General features: G+C 39.0%; 1 protein-coding gene and 1 pseudogene across 1 annotated transcript; both read right to left on the reverse strand.

Annotated features, from left to right (window-relative positions):
• Positions 1–1,317: 1,317 nt before the first annotated feature.
• On the reverse strand, positions 1,318–9,354 carry LOC113569230 (C-C chemokine receptor type 7-like). Its single transcript, XM_035531185.1, has 3 exons — positions 9,276–9,354; positions 4,171–4,241; positions 1,318–3,487 (listed from the first exon to the last, which is right to left on the reverse strand). The coding sequence occupies exons 2-3, from the start codon at positions 4,235–4,237 to the stop codon at positions 2,220–2,222; spliced, it is 1,335 nt and encodes a 444-aa protein (XP_035387078.1). The 5' UTR covers positions 4,238–4,241; positions 9,276–9,354; the 3' UTR covers positions 1,318–2,219.
• Positions 9,355–15,031: 5,677 nt separating this feature from the next.
• Positions 15,032–16,100, reverse strand: LOC118242183 (annotated as a pseudogene).
• Positions 16,101–17,546: the final 1,446 nt, after the last annotated feature.

The raw sequence follows: 17,546 nt of genomic DNA on the forward strand, positions 1-17,546 counted from the left end.
TATTTTGTCCCATTTACCTGACACCTTTATGTAAAGCTGCTTACAATTATGACTGAGTACAACTTGAGCAATTGAGGGTTAAGGGCCTTGCTCAGTGGCCCAACAGTTGGGGGGCCGTGGTGGGGCTTTAACCAGCAACCTTCTGATTATAAGTCAAGTACCTTAACTGCTGAGCTACCACTGCCCTGAAGAGCATTAGCTAACAGAGGCCCTCTCTCTTTCTGCGTTCATGGTAAACTGGTCTTTCTGTAATGTGGAGAGATCCTGAGGCAGACTCGTACACTGAGAGGAGCGAGATTTATTAAGATGGTGTAATGATGTGATTATGTAATGTGATTTCTTTCTTTAAATTATTTATTTATATCGTCTATATCCTACATTTTTCCTTGATTTTATATTCTTCCTTGATGTCCACTTACAATGTTTGTGTGGTTTTATGTTCCAGTCATAATTCATTTTCCAACTTCTCTTTCCAACCTTTTAAACAGGCCGTTTCTACGCCTTTAACTGAAATAGTAGATAAATGACCTCTGTTCACTGTGAATCCATCCTGGATCCCTGCCTGAGACATCATTTAAGAGTTCCACGGGCGGTGATCGCCACGGGCAGTCATCCTGCACTATGAACCCTGGACCAACACTTCCATCCTGAGCCCTACCCTAATGTGTTTCACCTGTCACACTCCCATCCTCAGCCCTGTTCTAATGTGTTTCACCTGTTCCTTGTTTCAAGCTCCTTTTAAGTAGCCCTTCCATTCCCTTGAACATTTTTGGGGGTGGGAGATGTGTGCCTGGCATTAAAAAAAGAGACTATTTAAGTTAAAATTAATTAAGTGATTAAAGATTGCAACACACTGTATCTGTGGGAAACGGGCAATACTGAAAACCAGCCTGTTCAGGAGGGGGTTATATATGTCTATGTCACGGTATGGCCCCTCTCCCCCCAAACGTCTCCGTGCGTGTCTATGTGTGTTTGTCAATGTGGCCATGGCCTCCTTGTGTCTCACACCTGCTCCTTATTGTGTCATTATCATATGTATAAAGGTCTGTCCTTTACGGTTTTCGCTTCTGTTAGTGTGCGTGTCTGAATGTCAAATAAACGTGTGTTGGTGTTCCACGCTACTCGTCCCCGCATCCTCCTTAAAGCCTCCTCCTTACAGTCTAACCCTTAATTCAGAATTGCTTAACAGTAAGAATTTCAATTCTGTTTTCAGTGTTATTTACTGTAATAGGGAACTGACTGTAAAGATTGCACACACAAACGAAGAGGATCCAATCGCAAGAGGTTTTATTTTTTAAATCAAACAGATCAGTGGGGTCAGGCAGGTATTCGTAGTCAGGTTGTTCTAAGGTCGATAACACGGTGTCCAGGCATCAGGCAGGAGACGAGGTATGCTCGAATCTGGAATTGAGTTGGCAATACTTTGCGACATGAATGCGAGGGAGGGGAGCTTAAGTAGGGGGGCAATGATGAGGAGAACGATGATCAGGTATGTACTCTGGCGAATCAGATCGGAGGTATGTACTAGTACTCTGGCGAATCAGATCGGAGGTGTGTACTAGAAGTAGGTGTGGCAGTGCAGGGCTGAGCGTGGTTCCCCTCATCAACAATGGTTTTCCAAATACAAACCAGACACACAAGAATCTCAGCTTTATGAAACATTTCTTTAGGGAACTATTTCACAAGAGCTGCTGTCTTATTAAAATGAAGATTAAATAAATCTTTTTTATTTATAGCGCAGTAATTACAGTCAGCTCCAAAATGAATATTACTCCTGATAAAAATGAATTGAACGGCTGTACATCAGTTATTGAGTCACATATTAAAATTTCAAAGTTTTTGTTTTTTTGTTTTTTTTTTAGAAAAAGGTTTTGTACAGTATAATGGGAAAACAAATCAGACATTTGTTTTTAAAATGAAATTCCCAAAACAAATATCTTCAAAAATTACAACCATTTCAGATGAATTTTACATTATGGGTATGACTTTTATGTGTGGCAAATTCACTGTGGTCTTGCTGTGGTCTCGCATCTTGATAATGTCAGGTGACTCATTTAAATCTTTTACACATTTAAATCAATCTAAAGCAAGACAGAACATACAGTCAGGAAAGGTACAGTAAAAATGCACATATGCAAGAAGAAGGCATGCATAAATTCTGCCGAGGAAACACATTTGACAGTGATGCAATTCATAAATCAACTGCAGGTGGTACTAATCTAAAATTTGCTGGCAGGTGTAGGCAGAATCATTGCTGTCCGCAGCTCACGAGCGCAGTGTCTTTGTATGGATTGGGGACAGAAAAGCAAGTTGGGCAGGCCTGATTCTTTGCTGTTATCCTGTGGCATGAGGGGTGAGGCGGTGACAGGTGGGCTTTTAGGGGGTCCGTGAACAGAGGAGACAGCTGTGAGAGTTGTGGGAGGAGGTGTGGTCATACCTCCAGGCTCTGGATGTGGCAACAGATGTGAGAGATATGCACACATACATCCCCTGTCCTGCAGCAACCTCAGCACATCATTACGGAAGCGCACGGCCACGAAGGCATAGAGCACAGGGTTGAGACAGCAACGCACGTATGCCAGGCTGCGGGTAACGTCCTCGCTCAGGTGGGCCCTGCCCCACTCGTCGCAAGTACTCATAGCTATAAACACTCGGAAAGACAGCACCAGGGTGTATGGCAGCTGGAAGAGCAGGAAGAGCAGCACCAATGCCAACATGAGACGCAGTGTCCTCTGTCTGCGCCAGCATTTGGCCTTACCCTGCAGGAGCACATGCCCGATGGCACCGTAAAACACCAGCATGGCCACGCAGGGCACACAGAAGCCCACAATCTTAGCCACATTTGCCAACTTCTTCACCCAGCCACTGTCGGCCTCCATCCAGATGTTCATGCCACAGCGTTGCGCCACGTTGCCAGCTTCCTGCTTCACAGAGGAGAAGATGAGCTCCGGCAGGCTCAGCAGCACTGAGGCGATCGCCACAGCAATGGCACACAGCCCACCGTAGCACAGCATGGCCGGCCGCAGCTTCTGTGCCGCCCGCGCGCGGACCACCACTAGGTAGCGGTCCGCACTGATGCACGCCAGCAGCAGCAGGCCGCTGTATGTGTTGATCGCGTGCACGCCATGGTTCAGCTTGCACAGACCCTCTCCAAAGAACCAGCCGCCAGCGAGGGCCTCACCTGTGCGTAGCGGCAGGGTCAGCAGGAGCAGCAAGTCGGACAGTGCTAGGTGGAAGAGGAAGACGTCGGTCATGCAGCGCAGACGCAGGCGGCGGTACTGGCCGAAAGTGGCAATGACCAGTCCGTTGCCGGTTACACCGAGGAAGAAGATGATGAAGAAAAGGGCAACCTGGATGGCCACATTGGTCACCTCCTGCTTATTGCTGGGTTCACACATCTCAATCAGATTCAGATCGTCCGTAGAATTTGAAATATACGTGTAATCACCAGAGAAGTCATCTGTCGTAATGAGCAAGGCCAGAAATCCTGTATCACAGTGATACATTTTTAGAATCACTTTAGGGCAGAGACAATGGTAGAGGAGGTATATATAATATACCCTTGACATCCTAAAATGATGACTAGCCCTGATGCTGCAGTGCTTGGAGGGCAACTAGGCAGAGGATAAGGACCATTGTACTGGGATGCTTAAGACTCCCAGCATGGTTCAGATAATCTGCTACTGGGAAACATGTACCATAAAGATGAATATGTATCTCAAATGTACAGATGGAGCCTAAACTGTTACAAAGACCAGGTATCAGTTATGTGCTGTGAATTGCAACACCTACAAGGAATATATGTGTCACATTTTGTGGAGGAGTGTATTAAGACAAATGAACATAATGTAATATGTTCCCTTAATATTTTTACTGTTTACTATTTACTGATTAAACTCCAATGGCAAATGTTAAATCATGTCATCGGGCATCGTGTTGTAACTATAATTCAGGGCATGCTTCAAATACTGTGCTACAGATTGTACACATAAAAGATTACACTGTTATTCTGCATGGTATGTATGAATATTGGGATAAATAAATAGCATACAAAAACAAGTAATGTTAAAAGTTTTACTTAAATGTGAAAAAAATAAGTAACTGATGATTAACTACTACTCCCTGCTGACCATAAACTGCCTAGACAGATGATGTCACTCTGTGTATCACCTGTGGAACTGTCATCATTGGGGAACTTGCCATCGGTATGGATCGTAGAGTTTCTGTAGCTTGTCATTGCTCTGCTTAGAGAAAGAAAGAGAGAATCAGATATGAATTAGTTACATGTGAAGTTCACAAGGTGATCTATGTCATGATGTGGAATGGTCCAAATTAGTGGACCTCCAGAGGGGTTTCCAGTACATTTTTAAATGTGGAACAGCATCATTCTTCCATCACATTCTCAGTAGGAAAGAAAACTCTCAAAGCATTCCAGGAGCCTTTAACTATATTGAAATAATGACAGTGTGCATCACAGCTAATGGGTAATATTGGGTAATACAAGTCCTCTCTACCTAATATTCCTCTCTACCTTTGTCAAAGCACCAGCTCTTCTGACATATATCTGAAGTGAGACAGTTGTCAAAGCTCTTCCAGGCTAGACGATCTTTTGATTATTGACGTACCCATGATGATCTAAGTTCAATAGCGGGGTACAAATTGGTGTAGGCTGAGAGGTATTGCCAATACACGATAAAAGCCCTTTCAAACTAAAAAACGTGGTATAGACTATAAATCCGATACATCCTTTCTTATTAGTCTTCTGTTTAAACTATTATACCTGAGATCTTGGCTAAAATGCTACCTGTAAAATCATGAGGCGTTGAAGATAGAGTAACTCATATCCAGTCTATCAAGACATTCTATGTAAACAAGAAAACTGGCAAAATGTGTCAGCGAGTGTAATAATGCTTACAGAGAATGTCAAAGTTCTCCCCCATTTCTCCTTTGAGAAATGTGTTAAAACCATAGCTAGGAGCTGTTAAAAGTGTAGTCACGTTATTGCTCAGCAGACTGCATCAGATACCCAATGACCATTTTTCAATATACATGTACAAAAGTACCATTCAGTTGTTTCAGTTGTGCCATCTGTGACATCTTAAGGCTTGAGTGTGGTAGAGTATCTTTATTGATGCTCACAAAACAAAGCAAAAGGCTCAAAAAACAAACAGTAATAAATCAAGCCCTTAGCAACCCTTTAAGCGTTTGGGTGGTTTATTTATTATTATGTGCAATGTAAAGCACTGGAGACATGTAACTGTGGACTGAAATACTGTGGGTTAAATGAAAGTGAAACAAGAAGTAGGTGTGCATGATAACAGGTAATAAACTAAATGATTGAGATTAGGGGGATTGGCTGCAAACTGGAGCAATGTGTATGCATGTGTGTGTGTGAGGGCATGTCTCTTTGGCTGGGCGCTGCCCAAGCCGTGAAACCATCTGTCCTTTGTAACTGTGGCTTGGATGGCGAGACTGTCCAACAAACTAATAAATATAGTTTAAAATAGGGAATATCATTTTGAAATTGTAAACATCATTTATTCTAGTAAGTTCTTCTTTGTTGGTTCACTTCAATTAACTATTTTAGAGGTAAGTGTATATAGTGTTAGGAGTCTTGCCCAAGGACTATTATTGGTATAGCATAGAGCACTTACCCAGAAGAGGTTCAAACCCAAAACCTCCATGAGAAAAGCAGTGTTTTCTAAGCCTTTGCAGGCAAGACCTGACAACCCATAAAATGTGTAAAAATACGTTACAGAATTTAGATTTGTGGACATACTTAGATAGGCTGTCACATAATAACACTGTTTATCCACTTAGAGCTCTGTGATCTGCCCAGATTACATACTGCTGTTTGCCTTGGTGCCAAGTTGGGTTGTTATCTACATATTCAATCTATGCCTGTATTCTTCAGTTATCTTTGTTCACATTCGTGGTACTTTTTTTTTCATCTGGAACTGACTATATATATATATATATATATATATATATATATATAAAAGTATGTTCTATGATCTCAGTATCTGCATCTGTTCTGTGATGCAGTTCTGTTCTGTTCTGCATCTGTTCTGTGATGCAGATGTATCATACTACTAGAGTATACAAGAAGGTCTTATCTTTTCTTCTTTTTTCCAATCTCTCGATCTGCATGTTTGTAAAACTTCTTTTTAAAGGTGATTCGACCATTCAACTATATTTAAAACGGGTATTCAGTCTTACAGCGTTATTATGTCTAAAGCAAACGATACCACTATAGTATACAGATGTATAAAATAAAATGAAATAAAATAAAATAAAAAAGAAGTGTTGTAAGAATTAAAAACACTAATCCAAAAAAATGGTGGTAACACTCACCACGGTTAATCTTTATCGTGATTCTTAGACATGTTTTGCGATTTACAATTACACGAAAATAGAGATAACATGGAACTCTTTGAACACTCTTGGCAAGAAGGTTTATTCATAAGGAGACTCATCGCGTGCCACCGCTCCGTTGCTTTAAATGACGTGTCCAGTGAGATGACTTATAGCTTCAGAAATCAGTCATCATTGCGTGCGACAGAACTTTAAGAACAGTTTCACGTCTAACAGTGTTATTTTTGTTGAGAAATACACCAACCATACTACGTCGTCTCCTTTGGATATTTGCATTCCCTTGGAGTGTACAGAGGCTAATACATCGCCGACGGGACCACATCTGTAGCGTGAAAGGTAAATTCGCTTACGAATTTAGATTGCTTAGATTGCGGAAAATTGTTGGAAATTAAAGCTGCTTTCCATTAAATTCTTAAACTTTGCCAAAATATGATTGCGAGGTATTGAACAGTTAAATTATTAACTTAAACGAGTTAGAGTAGAGAGGCTTTCAGATTGGATGCTATCCCAGGTAGTAGGCTAGATAATCAAAAACATATCGCATCTATGAGAACAAACACACTAGTTTATAGCAAATCGGATTTTTTACTGTTGGAATCTGTTATATTTGATTTTAATATGCCGAACAATACAATACCATTTTTAAAGACTAACTCGATAGCAAACCTGCAAAAGTAAACTGCTTTACTGACAGCGGTGGCGTTACTACCAGCATCAAATACAGCCAAACTGCTTAGAAGGTGCTCACGTAGGTATGAATGCGCATAAACTACTGGAATAATGCCTCAGACTACTAATTTACATTCCATTCTATTCTATTCTATTAATATAAATTTCATATTAAATTATATTGTATTAAAATAGACCTCTAAACAAATAAATTACTCAGATCAAAGGAAGTTAATACGGGCTTTGTAACGTGTGTGGCCCGAGTGCCGAAGGGTGAGGTACAGGACGCACAGGCTCCAGCGACGAGGACGAACATTTATTGTTACATGAAGACAGCGGCACTCACACGTAAAACAAGAAATGAACATAAACACGAAACCGTGGACATTACAAAAGCGAGAGACTTATAGGTTTAGACTACATACATGTATTTAGTTCTTAGGTGGTTGGTTTGCCTGTTTTTTTTTCCTTTGTACGGTTAAACAGTCACGAAATGTTAACATTTTAAGTCTCCTGGAAAGATTAGTTGTTGTATATAACATTAAATAAATAAAGCACCATTTGCTGAAATAAGTGTCTGGGTAAAACCCAAACACATACCAATACCAGACTTATTCTTTAAATGTGTGCTTTGGATTTTTTCAGGTGATTAATTCCATAAAATGTCTTTTTTATTATTATTGTTATTATCATTATTATTATTATCCCATTAATATCGTTGTTGTTTGTTTCTTTCTTTGTTTGCTTGCTTGCTTATTTACGGGGTTTTCTTTTAGTACCCAAAACACCTGAAGCGCAAAATAAAAATATGCTTTTATTTATGAGCACAAGGTTTATGACCACAGACCTTTTGAGCACACAGTAATAAATTACATTGTAGATTCAGTTATAATTTAATTAATTGAACTGAAAATGAGAATGATCAACTTTCCTAAGAGTAAAATGTTAATCAGCAGTAATCGAGCCACGTATACAGTGCTTGAAGGGGGCCGGTACTCACGGATACGCAGTACCAGCACTTCTACATTTTGTTCGTTCGCGTACCGTGACCTTTCGTTGCGTTTCGGCACTTTTCACCAACTGCCCGTACTCTTCTCTGGCCCCGCCATATCAGGAATATAAAAACTAATTACCCAGGCAGCACTACGTGCGGATCACCTGTTCCCGTTCTCTAAGACTCTAAGGCTAAATAACGATGGCTCCAAAAGTGCACAAAGACAAAGCGTAGGTCACACAACAGAGCTTCAACTAGATCCAGAACTAAATGCAGGCCCAGGAGCAGCAAGCTAGCTTTAACGTCACTTCTAGCAGTGAGGAACCTGTTTGTGTAGCATCCGCAGAAACAACCGCCTGGAACTACCGACGGTAACAAATAAAGATGAATGGCTCGATTGTTGGTCAAAGGATCAAATGTATTTTTCTGTGCTCGCTAATTTGAATTTACATTTATGATTTCATTTTAAATTTACATTTACATTCGACAAGCAAACCATTGACAGCTAAGCTTGGAGGAGGAGATTCAGTTTCTTTATATTGGACTGTAATGTACTATTATTACTCAGTAATGTTACAACATGCATATCTAGTGCTGTTACACTAGTGCTGTTACACTAAATATTAAACATTATCTTAACCATAAACATTCACAGTCACCGAACGAATATTTACAGTCGCCGTTATGTCCATTGATTCGTGTCTGTGATTTGTGTGATTTTTTCATCTATTCTGTCGCATTAGTTTTCGACACTAATGCAACTTTGCTTAATTTATCAGTTTCTTTATGAGTTGAAGCACATGCACCTGCATGCACCATTGAATGGTTTTCAATATAGGTCATTAATAATCAAACATTAATCAATAAAGCTCTGCTACTATCTAGACTTTGTACACCTTTTTGCATATATTTTAAACAAACGACTAAAATTGTATCCAGGGAATCTGTCCACAGAAACACAAGTTGCTGGTCAAAGCATTTATTTTTCAGATTACACGTTGTGCTATATAGTTATGTTTACCTAACATTTAAGTTTGCTGCCAACATGCAGTCAATAAAATATACATCATGTTTACTGTGAATGTGTACAAAAACGTTAATTACTTTTCAGACAATTTAGTAATAGATAGTTTTATATAAAATATTACATACATGCATGTTTACATATAATATCATTTATCATATTTCATATATAATATTACATAAAACAGTTTCTTGGGAGACTGGTGTGACTCACCTCTGTGTACAGTAGTTGGTAGATTTTTGCAGTAGCAGTGCCAAGGTTATTCAGTGCATGCGCTGTTTTTGATTGTCTGGTCTCTCTACCCGAAATGTACATAAGATATATGTGGCATGCTGTTTTTCTCATCCTATCACAGCTGCCCTAGCATGAAACCAAAATCAAAAACACCCTGACCACAAGCTGATTTAACCATGAGAAGCAGTTTCTTTTTGCAAGGGTGTTGTTTTTCTGTTACTTGTTTTTTTTTTTTTTGGAGGTGGCATCTGAGTTGGGGATTGTAGGTTCATGAGTTTAAGTCAAAGTTCTTTACCTCAGGGGCAGGGGTTGTACACGTTGAAATGCTGTGACACTGAATAATGCCCTGAATATGCTATGCAAATGTGAAACAGGATGAACATTTTGGTTACGGGTTCATGATACTGGGTGGGTGCTCAGGCCAGAAAGAGGTTGCACTGGGTTTACCATGGTTTCTGTGCAGGTGGCTTTTTGTGCCTGTGGTTGGCATACTGTTGACAGGGTGTATGCTGTGGGGTCACACTGGGTTTAGTGCTATAGAAATGACCTCTCCTTAACCTGAGGCATGTCTTCCAACTTGAATGTTTTGAATTCATTTTGTTTTTTGCATATTCATCATTGTAAGTTTATGTTGGTGCATATGCATGTGTGGATGGTTACAAAATCTGTTCAGATCCGCCATAGCATGTATCAGTGTGGTTAGCCGTCTCTTAATCTGTGTGAGTGTGTGTGTCTGAAAGAGAATTTGTTTACAAGTAGGCATACCTCTCTCTTTCTCAGCCCTGTGTGTTAGAATGGTGACCAAACACTCAAAAGATGGGAAAATGCATCATTCTAAGCATTCTCTCTCTCTCTCTCTCTCTCTCTCTCTCTCTCTCTCTCTCTCTCTCTCTCTCTCTCTCTCTCTCTCTCTCTCTCACTGTCTCCATTTTGTTTTGATTGGATTGTGGTTAGGAGGTTTGTGTCAAATGCCACACACTCCTTTCCAAATAGCAACATGAACAATGCACACTCAGGTTTTAATTAATGTAATGGGTTTTTAATGAATGGCAAATTATTACCATATACCATTTAAGCATAATAACTATGCAACTATGCATCTTCAGAAATAATTCTAAATCTGTGTATGCAACTTGTATTTACACATTGCATTTTTCTCTGTATGTATGCTGAATTTCAGTGATTGTACACTTTGTACTGCACCCATTCAGAAAACAGAATTGGATTCTTCATTTCTGACCTGAAGATTGCATTTTGTTCATAGGTAATTGTGATGGCAATTGTGGTCTTTTGTGTGTAATGATATGTAAATCTTTATACGCAAACATATCTGACATTTTATTTAAACAGGCAAAAAAAGGTTTATGTGAAACTTTACCTAATACAGCCAATCGCAGGGTCTGTTTCATTCATTTATATCAAGCTATGTATTTATTTCACAAGGAAAACAGATTGCCAGTCAAAGTTAAATTGACTGTCCTTAGACAGGTTATAAATTGACTGTCCTTAGACAGGTTATACATTTGAACACCCAACAAGTTGAGGACAAGCTGAAGTAGGTTAAAACAAGTGTGTCATAAAGTATAACATGTCTCAATGAAGAAAAGACTTATGACAGCTCTGTGGATTGTTACAGGTTTGTTGTAATTTTTGACTAAGCAGAGAAAACACTAAACCAAACAGGGTAGTTTCAATGTGTTCATTGCAAGAGCTGGAGATGATCTATGTCATTCATCCCCTAATGAAATTATCACAGGGCAGCTTTAACATGACAAACATCACAAAGGTGGATGTCAGGATATGTATATGTGACTCTAATTATAGAAGTGGGTCACAGTGTCAACATTATTTGTGATTGGAGATAGTAAGTAAAATGAGTTAATGGGAGTCAGTTTTGTAGAGGTTTGCCTTGCATGACAGACACACACAAAATAGAGTGAGGCATAACTCTGTGCATGTTCCCAATTTCAGATTTTACCAAAATGTTTAAGGTTCTTTGTCAGAACTGGAATAATTTACAAATTCTGAACTTCCTTTACAGAAAAGATAAGAACTCTCCACTTTGTACTCATATCAGGGCCACTATCAAAACGTATTCATCAGCACAGAGAGGAAGAGATGTGGGCTGTTTTCCTATTCCTCAGTTACACACACACACACACACACACACACACACACACACACACACGCACACACACACACACAAACAAACAAAAGTGTTCCTCACTTATACTACTCGGAGTGATTGTTCTGTCATATACTTGTAGACACACATACACACTTCTGAGTGCTCACAGACTTCCATAATGCTACATTTCTTCATAGGAATAGTACTTCTGTTGCTAGATCCATCAACAATCTGTTGTAAGAAAACCCATGATCTCCAAATTAGAGCATGTATATTTTTAAATATTATGTTTAACCTAATTGGATGGTATTATGGAAGGCTTTATGGATTATCACCAAGAGACGTCCAGACACTGCTGTGTTCTTAATAAATGCAGGAGATAGATGTATGTATTTAAATTTTTTTTTGTTGTTGTTAAAGAAGGTACTGTGGCTGTTTTTTCAGGTCAAACAGTGGAAGGCACCTTTTTGGGAGATAAAGGTAAGAAAATTACTGAAAACCAGTCATAGATGTGGTCTGCTTATCAACAAATGTTTAAATTCAGTTAAATGCATTTTGATTATAACTAAGATGATTTTATTCCATGCTCAGAGTTACTCCTATTATTTAATTATGTTGTTTTTATTTCAATTAAAATTTCATTTGCAGTTGGGTCTAAAATGAAACCTCACTATGTCTTTTTCAGAAGGAATTCCCTTACACAATGATTCTCTAACTCTGAATGGAAATAACACTGCTATCAAAGGTTAAAGTTAAAATAATCTTAACATGTGGCAGATAGCAAAAAGGTTGTTTGGGGTGTGTGTGGTGGGGGGTAGAAATTGAAATAACATTTTTTGTGCATAGATCTGACTGAGAACAACACAGCTCAACTTCACAGATCTTTTCATTTTAGTCCAAATAAAACAATTGTAGGTAAGCAATTTTAAAATGTTTATGAACGCTTCACTAACTTTTTTTTTCTATTTACCAATGCACTCTCTTTAAGACCAATAGTGTTCAGTTATATTTATGTGCTTTAGTAAAACCTTTGGACAGTATAAAAGCTTTCAGTTCAAGGATATGTATGTCTACATCAGGTAAACTATGTTGCAAATACAGCCAGTGTTATACATTGTCCTTACATTTTATTGGATCAAATGAGCTATCCATTTTATTGGATCCACAGGTGAGCTAAAATAGGGTACCGAGTTAATTCCACATGTGCCATTTACATTTTGACTCTGTTGCTGCTATCTTCAAGCATGAGAACTAAAGAGGTCTTCGAGCACTGAATGTGTCAGAACTGATTGTTTGGTGCCTTGCTAGTAATAAGCATACCCTGTTGAGCTTAGCAAAAACAAACAGCTTTGGTCTTCTGTACCAAAGTAATGGGAAAAGCAGACAGTGTGAATGAAAAAAGGGAACTAATTATGGACTGAAGCAGATGGTGTCATCTGGGGAACATGGCTGCATGTATGTATCCTTGTCTTCCTAGCTATATTGATGAAGTAACAGCCAACAACAGCAGTAAGATGAATCATTCTAAAGTTAAGACTGCTTAGATCCAACCAAATTCTTTTAGACTTATTGGACTCCATATTGTGGTAGAGAAATTTTATCATTCCGCCAAATATTTAAGGTACAAAAGATAGAATGAGAACTAGGGATAGGGGGAGATTAATATGAATTGTTTTTATTAATGTTTTTTTTTTGTTTGTTTGTTTTTTTTAACCATTTTTCAGAAGAGACTAACCAGAATGTGACTTATGAAGATCAAGGTAGGACTGTGTTTGTGTGTGTGTGTACATTGAGGTTAGTGATAACTTTTAAACAGGCTTTTAAATATTGTTTGCTTGGTTTTAAAGTATAAAATATTTGTGTGTGTAGTGTATGTACATTGAGTTTAGTGATGATGCTGCAAAATGTGTGTATGTGGTTGTACAGATTTATTCTTACTACTACTTGCTATGTAGGTCTTAAACTTTTTTTCTCTCCTAGAGAGTTTCCAGGATCAAGAGCAAAATCATCACTATAAGAGTTGCAATGTATTGCTACTGGTGAAGGCTATCAAGCCATTCTGCTGGAGTAAATTTAATAAGTCCATGGTGGAACTGGGATGGCAGAAGTGGTATATATATATATAATTGTTTTTTGTTTTTTTACTTTTTCCTCCTTCTGGAACCTGCTAGATTAACACTGGAAGTTATACATCAATCAGTGTTTGTCATCATTCTTGTAATTGTTTTCTCTTTTTCTTAGAGTAAATTATAGCTATATAGCTTTAAACCAGCTGGATCTGGATTGATTTGCTACACATGACAAGCGTTTGGAGATTTGTGAAGTTTAATTTTTACTAGTTGTTTACTACATTTTTACTAAAACACTCCAAAAATAGTGAAAATATAAGTGTGCTTTAATGTAAATGAATTATTATAAATAATAGTAGAAATACTTGTGTGACAAGCACTAATTGCTTACATTTTTCCTGTCAAAGGAAAAATTCGTTTGAATTATTCCATTAGATTTGAATCAACTTCCATTTGAATTTATTTAAAAATAACTACAGGCACATTTCCTCTCAAATTGTAATTGTAAAAATAAAAACTTGGTAATGGTAAGTCTAAACTCTACCACTAAAACACATAGCTTTATTCTTTGAGCACTTGCTTTCTTCAGCCTAATGTTTTAAATCCCACAGCAGTTCATTGCCAGTCCCATCGCAAGCCTTGTCACATTCCCGTAAAGAAAGGGCTGAAATTTAAAATGTGTTCCTTATCACTAATTATATTTACTCAGGGAACTAGTGGCCTTTTCTGATTTTTGGACAGGAATTTCTGTCTTTTTGTAGATAAGAGATATGCTCTGATGGTTTGTGTGTGTGTGTGAGTGTGCGTGCGCACATTTCCTCTTCCTCCTTCCTCCAGTGTTCCAAGGTTTGGGAGGTTTGACACTGAATACCCTACCACCACATCAGCACGAGAAGCCTTGTACTTGAAGTCCTGAGTGTGCAAACTGAGGTGTAGGGATAAAGGAGATAGGGTGTACGGATGAAGAGGCTAGGGTGTTGGGGTATTTGTAAACATTTAATTTTGTGAGTCAGTCACAGAATTAAATAATGAACTATATGAAGACAAAACAGTGACAATGACATTCCATGAAACTGGTCAACTGATGCAGCATTCAGCAGGAACATATGGTATTCAGCATAAGAAAGTAAGTGTACATATGGAAATTTAATATATCATAGGCTTTTGTTGTGTATATAAAAATTCATGTATATAACAAAATATACTGTTGCCTCTCGTTGTATTTAAACACCTTCAATAGCAGTTTATTACAGCATTCATTTCAGATAGTCTTTTATGTAGTTCTTATTGTAGGGCACTGTTTATCTTGTTTAACAAACTCTAGCACTTATTGTTTATAGCACTTATCACTGTTTAAGATAGACCTTATGTATTTTGCACTTCTAGGTATCAGCATTCATTCCTGTATTCTACAGTATTCTAGTTCATTGGTATGTTAATTCTAACCTACTGTACTGTACTTGGATATATTCTATGAGTAAATGACAAAGCACTTTTGTAAGTCCCTCTGGATAAGAGCGTCTGCTGAATACCGTAAATGTAAATGTAAATGTAAATGTAGTTCTCATCATTCCAATTTAGATTTTTGTTGCCTGCATAATAAATTGATTATTAATACTAGAGCAGCCATTAGTGTTAGTATTAAAGCCGAGAGAAAGCTTACAACATCCAGAGAGTGGTAAGAGTACCAGGGCATCTTATAGGACTTGGTGTGCAGCCCCTTTATAACTTTATAACTTTATCCTGTTGAGAGGATGCATGGGCCTGTCCTGGTGCAGTCTAGATAGTCTTTGCATATTGTCTCTGTATGATGGCTGCTGTAGGACAATTTGTACTGCTTTCAGGAAGTCCTAGCTTTTCAATTTAACGACATCAAGAACAACAGCAGCTCCTCATACCTGAAGATGTAGTAAGTTCTCAAACTGGTCAAATGGTAATGGGAGACCTAGCACTGGAACACCATGGTAGATAGACTCAAACTCCATTAGTCCCACCATGGCTGACAAACACTCGGGTTCTGGGGTGACCAAGCAAGTCATTCTGGGGAAGCCATTTAATCAGCAGGGTGTTGTTGCCTGGATTATTGGGGCGCTTACCCAGATGTCCCCAGATCACCCTCTGGGGTAACTGAGCAAATGCAGCAGCAATCACGTACCTAATGACATAATGATGATACCGTACTCTCCAGACCCATCCACAAACTCCTGCAGCTCCACTGATAATTGCATTGCAGTTTTGCACTGGAACCCCCAATGTAGATGATATTGGGCATGGTGAGCCAAGGGAATTCAAAGATAAAGTCCAACCTCATCAGCCAGATGCCAACGCCCTGAAGGAAATGATAAAAACTGGTGTCGGGTCCAAAGTAACATGTCATCAGTGCAGCATAGTGAGAACTCACAATGAAGCGGTCAATGCACACGTTCAGAGCATAATGAAATGCGTTCTTCAGCCTTTCACTGAATGTCATGTGTTCTGAGAAGACACAGCCTGACTTTGGGATAATGAGCAACAAAGTGCCCCTCTCCACTGGTGAGCCACTGTACATTAAACACAATCGGTAGTGTAAGATTGGCTCGAACCCAGGTCAGCTAAGTGATGACACCAACAGCCTACTGGGTGAGCAACCACACTCTAACAATGGTGGGCCCATGTGCAAAACAGTTAGCTCTTGGATCAAGTAAAACAAAATGAAAAAAACTAAACACCACACCGAGTGTGGAAAAAGGGAGAACAAAGAATGCCACAGGAAGAAATTGTTTTTCCAAAACAAAACCAGAAAACAGGGAGGAACTTGAATGGCTAAGGGAAGCCTCAGGAGAGAGACAGACTCGAGAGGGAAAACTGGAGAGAGGAGGGGACATGTAAAAACACAGACACCCTCACAGACAAGAAGTGAGGTGTAGCACGAAGGCACATAGACCTCAATACCTGAGGCGCTTGACCCAGAACTTTGGCAAAAACCCAGCACTGAATGACTGGGTCACTGGGCTTATATAAGGTCTAGCCCATCCTGTGTTAAGCCTGATTAGTGGCGTGCCTGACTCGATGCCTCCCTCTGGTGGCCGGAGGGGGTCTCGGCCTGGCACCAACCCTTACAGGTAAACCCAGTCTGTGGGCCACGAGCGCCCCCACAGGAATTCCAGGGTCAATCAGAACAACATCATAGTATGCAGATTTTTTCTGCTCCATCAGGGTCTTGTTTTCAAACATCTCCACTACCATTTGACTCGCCTGTCAGTGAATTTCTGACAGTGTGGTTAACATCTGCCAGTAGAATTTCATGAATGCCAGAGGAGAGCCCCCTCCTCACTGAATTTCCAGCATCTTGCTAAGGAAGGAGACAAAAAAGTCTTGGTGCTCGATGATTACGCCCTCGTGAAGGGAAACCGTAATAGACGTAATCCATAGTGCATTCACTTCGATAATTCATTGTTCCAAAACACATCACAACACAACACCCTGAAGTTTGAGTTTTACACACTAGACACACATGACCATGCACTGAAGCATTCTTCCAGGATATGAAAACACCACATTTCATTTCATGCATATTCTTGTTAGCTTTAGTTTATACAACAGACAATTTCACAAATGCAGAAACAGTTTGGAAAGGGTTTATATTCTGTAACTTATATCAGAACAAAGGAAAATAATGTTTTGTTATTTTACCCTGCATCTCAGTCCCACTGTGCTGTGCAGTGAACTATGTGTAGCCCCACCCCTCTGTTTTTTCTCTCTACTGGTAGTTTCCAGAGAGCGGCACAGACCCCAAGTCCTGCAATTACCACGATATTTGGGAGAGAGAGACTGAGAATGGACAAATACGAACTTTTTATAATGGCTGCAAATATATTTGTGTGTGTATGTATTTGTCAGTGTAAGACACAGGAAAAATAAATTCCTTGACCCAACTGAGTTTAGTTCATAGGTAATCTAACAACAACAACAACAATAATAATAATAATGATAATAATAATAATAATAATAATAATAATAATAATAATACATTTTATTTATAAGCGCCTTTCAGGATACTCAATGACATTTCAC

The sequence above is a fragment of the Electrophorus electricus genome, chromosome 10, assembly GCF_013358815.1.
Source record: "Electrophorus electricus isolate fEleEle1 chromosome 10, fEleEle1.pri, whole genome shotgun sequence".
NCBI lineage: Eukaryota > Metazoa > Chordata > Actinopteri > Gymnotiformes > Gymnotidae > Electrophorus > Electrophorus electricus.